General features: G+C 60.4%; 2 protein-coding genes across 2 annotated transcripts in view; both read left to right on the plus strand.

Moving 5' to 3' along the window:
* Positions 1-3,728, plus strand: part of ACY3 (aminoacylase 3) — a 9,014-nt gene extending 5,286 nt beyond the window's left edge. Inside the window, 1 exon segment of the mRNA XM_023743850.1 lies at positions 3,666-3,728. Within this exon segment, the coding sequence (XP_023599618.1) occupies positions 3,666-3,728 (63 nt within the window).
* A 1,398-nt stretch (positions 3,729-5,126) lies between these two features.
* TBX10 (T-box 10) overlaps positions 5,127-6,840 on the plus strand; it is a 3,865-nt gene continuing 2,151 nt past the window's right edge. The window contains exons 1-3 of the mRNA XM_023743852.1: positions 5,127-5,166; positions 6,029-6,296; positions 6,385-6,518. Coding sequence (XP_023599620.1) covers positions 5,127-5,166; positions 6,029-6,296; positions 6,385-6,518 — 442 coding nt within the window. The remainder of the gene's footprint in view (positions 5,167-6,028; positions 6,297-6,384; positions 6,519-6,840) is intronic.

A 6,840-nucleotide genomic window follows, 5' to 3' on the forward strand; every position in this document is an offset into this window, starting at 1 on the left:
CATCCCTGGGCTTTTTCTGGCAGATTCGATCTTCTGATGGGCCCTCATCCCATGAGCGATTCACAAGATGAGTCATGAGCTCATGGGGAGCTCCAGAGAATTCAGGGCCCGGGATAGGCTATCCAGCTTAAACAGTTCTTCTCCACCGAGGCACCCCAGTTCCAGGTGCAGGCATACAGGGGGCAGCAGTGTGCCCAGGGGTTACCGTGGGGGCCTTGGGGTCCTGGCCACACTGTCCTGGCAGGCAGAACGGGGAGGGTGAATGGCCCCAAGCGCAGCCCCACAGAACCCACACCCGCCTGAGCCGGCAGGGCATGGCTCCTGCTGACAGTGGGGCTGTTAGGGCCTGAGCTCCGTGCTCTCGAGGCATCCTCCCTGGCCCCTCCACACCCCGCCTGGCCCATCCATCTCCCCGCGGCCACAGCTGCCACGCCGCCTCCTGTTATTGAGCAGCGAGATGAGAAGGTGTGAAGGATACGGGGACGCCAGGGACGGGCTGGCAGGCAAGATGGATGAGGGGGCAGGGGGCCAGGAGGTGCTTCCGGCAGAAAGGGCTGGCCAGCCGAGGGGGGGGGGCTGTGCAGGGAGGAGTGCGTGTGTGCCTGGTGTGCGTGCATGGGGGGCGGGTGTGTGAGCGTGTGTCTGTGCACATAGGAGCGCGTGCACATGTGAACCCGGGTGGTGGCAGGTTGGTATCTGTGTGCACGTGTGTGATGTGGGTTGGCATGTCAGTGTGGTCATGTTCACGTGTGGGGGTGTTTCCCAATACACAGACCAAGGTGTGTACAAGCATGCGTGTGCACCACACACACACACACACACACACACACACACACACGGGCCAACAGAACCCCAGCTGGCCCGCCCCAGGTCCCGGGCTGAGAGGGAGCTACCAGGTCCCTCCATCATCAGTCCCACCTCCCACTCCACCCACTGCGGATCCTGGGGTCAGGGGTGGCAGGGCCCCTACCTCAGGGTGGCCCCTGGGTGCCCCTGGGACCCTCCATCACAAGCACAGAGAACTCCCACCCATCTTGCCCAGCAGCAAACCCCAGAGCCAGCGCAGCCTTCCCCCAGGACTGGGCACGGGTGTGTGCCAGGGCCGGCCCACCCTCTCCCTGCAGGACCCCTCAGGGCTCGGCAGGCAGGCATGGGGGCCTAGGGACTGAGCAGCAGGCGTGCCTGAGCTGAGGGAGGAGAGGTGGGCCTGCCGCTCGAGGCTCTGGGAGGAGCAGCCCCTCCCACTGCTGGCCCCTCGGGTATGGGCCTCTGCCAACCCCAGTGCCAAACTCTGGAGGAGGAGTGGGGGTGGGGCTGGGAGGAGCTGGCCTGGGTGGAGCGTGCCCAGCTCAGCCTGGGGTGCTCGGGCCTGGGGGTTAGCCTGGGATGCTCCCTCCCAGTGGGCTAACCTGGCGTCCAGCCCGATGCCCCTTCCTGGGCCACGTGGAAGGGACCACATGGCCAAAGAGCACTCTCAACTGAGAGCAGCCAGCTTGGGGGGGGGGGCACACCCTCTGCCTTCCTGGCCAGTAGTTGTGTGTCCCCTGAATGCCCAGCACAGGGCCAGCAGGGGGCAGCCTGGAGACGGTACCTGGTCTGGCTGGAGAGAATAGACAGACCCGTGGGCAGCGCAGACACCCACCCCGTGGCCTCGCCCTCCCCATCCTCAGCCAGGGCGGGGCCGGCTTACCGCCATCCCAGGCAGAAGAGATTATGCACCTAGTTCAGTTCGGGAAACCGAGGCACAGGGATTGTCAGGGACCTGCCAGTGTAGCACAGCTCATTGGGCCAAACCATGGGGAGCACCAGGCTCCCTCCCGCCCAGGCAGGGCTGTCTCTGCAGCGCTTGCTCCTGCCGCCCCCTGGGTTTCCTGCTCCAGCTGCCCCTGACTCCACCCCAGCAGCCCCAGGTCAGGGGTCTGGGTCCTGGTGAGAGGCCCCTGCCCCTGCCATGCAGCCCCTGCTGCTACTGCCACTGCCCTGGCCTCCATCGGCCCCAGCCCCTCCAGTCAGCCAGGCCTGGGCCCCTGCGGACCACCCAGCTCGTCCTCAAGATAGGCCCCCACCCTGTGCCTGGGCCATTGATCAGGAATGGCTGGGGGCTCCCAGCCGGGGAAGGGAGGGAGCCAGGAGGGGGACCGGGAGGGGGGGAGGGAGGCTTTGCCACGTCAGAGCCTCCCCACCTGCCCTCCTCCCACACGCGCCGCCCAGGGCAGGACCAGCCTGGCAGTGGCCTCAGACAGAGCAGCGTGAGGTGGCGTGGAGAAAGGGGCCTGCACAGCCCACCGCCGGGTCCCACCTGCAGAGACCAGGTGTAAAACCAAGACCGGGCGACTGAGGAGGGGAGGACAGTCCTGCCAGGAGGCCGAGGACGGAGTGAGCACCTGAGAGCCGGGCTGTGCGCCGAATGAGCCAGGGGACCAGGAGTGGCTGACCACCCCCGCCCCACCCCGCCCCCCGCCGGCAGCGCCCGGACTGAGCAGGGCTGCTCCTGGACATCCGGGCCGTCCGCATGGCAGGTACAGTGTGGGCAGCCCAGGCCGCCCCGGGGTGGGTTCAGGCTCCGGAGTGAGTGGGGCAGAGCAGGGAAACCCCACTGGGCCCAGGCCCAGGCAAGAGGGAGAGGCAGGGGCACCCAGGCTGTCAGGGCGGGGCTGGTGGACTCCCAGCCATCCAGGTGCAGTTATGGGGTGCCGACAGGCAGGGGACAGGCTGCTTCTGGGAGGTGAACGCCTTATCAGGCATGGGTGACCTTGGGCCTGTCCCCTCCCCTCTCTGGGCCGCACCCCTTGAGCATCAAGGCGAGGGCTAGACAAGAAGCACCTAACTTCCTCCCTAGACGGACTCGATGCCTGTGGGAAATGGGCGTCTCCCGACCTGAGCGGTGCTGGTTTTAGGGGAACTGGGCCGAGGACAGGCCCCTCCCCGGTTCTGAGGGCACTGAAGGGCAGGGCATTGGCTGGGATGGGCAGGGGGCTCAGAGAAGACTTGGGAGCCAGTGGCCAGCTGGGAAGCCCCCGGGCCCAGCAAAGCCATGAGCTTCTACCCTTGGGACCCACCACCGTGGACGCTGGGGGCTGGTGTCATCCCTGGATGTCATTCCTGCAGCTGCCCACCCGACGGCCTGGTCCCAGACGGTGGGGGCCATCTGTCTATCCACCCGTCACGCCCACTGGGGTAGGCAGACCGGACATCCCACCCCACCCACCCCCAGCCCCCAGGAACACTGGGGGCTTTAGCAAGATGCCCCTTCTCCAATGTGGTCCCGGGCCCCCACTCTTACCAGGCGCCGCCTCAGTGCCAGCTCTGGCCAGTCTGGCTCTTTAGACACTCCCTCCACCCACCTATCTGTCTCTCTGTCCATCTGACACCGATATTCTACCTCTGCCCTGAGGGTCCCATGGTGTTACCAGATCCCCAGCTCCTCCTGGGGCGGCTAGTAACTAATCACTTGTGTTTCAGGATTTTTTTTTCTATTTTAAAATGTTTAATTGTGTAAAATGTACATAACATTAAAATTACCATTTAAGATGCACAGTTTAGGGGCATGACACACATTCACGCTGCTGTGCCGCCGTCACCACCATCAGCTCCAGGACGCTTTGCATCTCGTAACACTGAAATGCTGTCCCCTTTAAACACGAACTTCCCCTCCCCTCCCCCAGCTCCTGGCACCCACCGTCCTACTTTCTGTTTACGGATTTGACAGCTCTAGGGACTTCCTGTAAGTGGAATCGTACAGTATTTGTCCTGTCTGGCTTATTTCACTCAGCATATGTCCTCAATTTCCTTCTTCTTTAAAATATCTATCTATCTATCTATTTATTTCAGAGAGGGTGGGAGAGAGAAAGAGATAGAAACATCAGTGATGAGAGAGAATCATCAATCAGCTGCCTCCCGCACACCCCACACTGGGGATCGGGCCTGCAACCCAGGCATGTGCCCTCCCTGGGAATCAAACCGTGACCTCCTGGTTCATAGGTCCACCCTCAACCACTGCGCCACGCCGGCCGGGCAGAATTTCCTTCTTTTTAGGGCTGAAGAATAGTGAGTAATGTCTGGATAGACCACATTTTGCTTATCCATTCATGGGCACCTGGGTTGCTTCCACCACTCCTATTGTGAACAATGCTGCCGTGAGCACGGATGTACAGATAAGTGTTCGGGTTGCTGCTCAGTTCTGTTGGGTATATGCCTAGGAGTAAGGTTGTTGCATAGTGTGGTAACCCCAAGTTTAGTTTTTGGGGAACCACCATTCTGTTTCCCACAGCGACTGCACTGTTTTACAGGCCCCCCAGCAGTGCACAGGGTTCCAATTGCTCCACAACCTCACCAACGCATCATTTTCTGTCTTGTTATTGTTTTGATAATCACCATCCTCGTGGGTGTAAAGTAGTCTCTCATTGTAGTTAGGATTTTTTTTTTTTTAAATATATATTTTATTGATTTTTTACAGACAGGAAGGGAGAGGGATAGAGAGTTAGAAACATCGATGAGAGAGAAACATCGATCAGCTGCCTCCTGCACATCCCCCACTGGGGATGTGCCCGCAACCCAGGTACATGCCCTTGACCGGAATCGAACCTGGGACCCTTGAGTCCGCAGGCCGACGCTCTATCCACTGAGCCAAACCGGTTAGGGCAGGATTTTTTTTTTTTTTAACCAGAAGGGTGGAGGGGGACAAAGTGTGGGGCGCTGCTACAGTGTTTGGACAGGTTCAAGCCTCGGACTGAGGAGAGGGCACAGTCCTCTCGTGGCCACGTGCAAGTCCCAGCTGGAGGGCAGAGCCCTCCCAGCAGAATTATAGCCAACAGCTATGGCTGTGAGCTTGAACCTATGGTCTGAACACGTGGCCCCACGTGCCTGAGTGATAGAGTTCAGGTGCATGTAGTTGAGTAGGATCGAAACCCACGGGAATGTTGTAAACATCTTGATCACGCCCTTACTTTGCCTCGCGGCATCTGCTATAAAATAAAGACACGGCTTCTGGGCGTTGGCGCTGTCTCTCCATCAGAGGGGCAGCGTCCCACCGAGACCCGGCTTTCCTTCTCTTGTCTGTCTTTTCTAAGCCTTTCATCGCCCCCACTCAGGGTCACCGAACCAGGCTGAGCTGGCATGAGTATGCCATGGCCGTGCCGGCTCCCCACAACAAAGCTTTTGGCCAAGGCTTGTGCCAGGATAGCAGGTCAAAAGGCAGGATCTTGAGAAAATAGTGAGGAGGCCAGAGCAGAAAGCTGGCTCCCGGAGGCAGGATTCCGGCGGGTTTTCCAGGTCAGAGACGGTAAGAGCAATTGGTGGTCACGTGGGGGATCTCCTCTCAGAGCAGCTCTTCTTCAGGGGACAAGGCTGTGGGGTCTCCACGGAGCTGAGACAGACCCCACCCCAAGCACCCCAATCTCAGGCGTCCCATTATCTATATTATGTGTCATTTGTGAAGGGCTTACTGTGTGCCCGGCCCTGCAGGTGTCCTCACAGATCCTCACACCAGCCCTAGGAAGCAGGTATTACGACGAAGCCCTGGTGATGGATGTGGAAACTGAGGCTCTGGGAAGTGAAACCATTTGCTCTCGGCCACCTGTCAGCTCCGAGGTCCCCTGGGGAGCCAGCCAGGCCTGGTCTCCGGCCTCCAGGAGCTTTTTGTTTATTTATTTAATTTAATTTTCTTTATCGATTAAGCTATTACATACTAGTATGTGTCCTTATCTCCCCCTTCCCCCCAGCTCATGCCCTCACCCCCCTGGTGTCTGTGCCCATTGGTTAGGCTTATATGCATGCATACAAGTCCTTTGGTTGATCTCTCCCCCTTACCCCCACCCTCCCTACCTTCCCTCTGAGGTTTGATAAGTGAGTGGGGCAGAGCACTCACTTACGAGGTGATGCCGAGTCACGTTAACTGTGGGAACACACAGACCTGGCAGTCAGGGAGGACTTCCTGGAGAAAGAGGCACCTAGATGCAGCCTGGAGGCTGAGGGCTCGCTGGGTGGAGTGGGGGCGAGCAGGGCCCATGCTTCTGTCCTCTCTCCCCAGCCTTCCTCTCCGCAGGCCTTGGGGTACTTGCAGCCTCCGAGACCTACCCCCTGCCCATGAGCAGCTCCAGCTGGGAGCCCCGGCTGGTTTCTCCGTTCCCATCAGGCCTTTCCACCGGCTCCACAGGGGCCCAAGCCATGGGTGAGCCCACCGGGCAGGGCCCCAAGAACCCGCACGTGTCCAGCGTGACGGTCCAGCTGGAGATGAAGGCTCTGTGGGAGGAGTTCAACCAGCTGGGCACAGAGATGATCGTCACCAAGGCAGGCAGGTGTGAGGGGCAGGGGCGGGTGAGCGTGCGGGTGCGGCCGGGCCAGGCTGGGGCCGCACTCAGGCTGCTGGGCACCTCCCCCTGGCAGGAGGATGTTCCCCACCTTCCAGGTGAAGATCCTGGGCATGGACTCGCTGGCTGACTACGCCCTGCTCATGGACTTCGTGCCCCTGGATGACAAGAGATACAGGTGTGGGGGCCACCGGGTGGCTCATTCCTCCGGTGCTGAGATGGGGAGTCGGCCCCTCGCTGCACTCCGGGGAGGCAGGGGCCAATGAAGCAGCATCATGGAGGCCTATCCTGGGGCAACAGTGTGGAGTCTGGTGGCACAGGCACTAGCCCAGGCAGCTGACAGTGGGCAGTGAGCAGTGTGCCGTCTGGACAGGTAGAGTGCGCTAACCCAGGCCAGCGGGTGGAACCACAGGATCCTCTCAGAGCCTCTGGTTTCTCGTGTGCAAGATGTGGATGGTGTGTGGACACTCACAGCTCCTTTGGCCCGTCAGACTTGGCTCTAGGCAGTGGCACTAAGAGACGCTGCTGTGTG

This window comes from Myotis lucifugus, unplaced genomic scaffold, assembly GCF_000147115.1.
Source record: "Myotis lucifugus unplaced genomic scaffold, Myoluc2.0 scaffold_415, whole genome shotgun sequence".
In the NCBI taxonomy this organism is placed as follows: Eukaryota; Metazoa; Chordata; class Mammalia; order Chiroptera; family Vespertilionidae; genus Myotis; species Myotis lucifugus.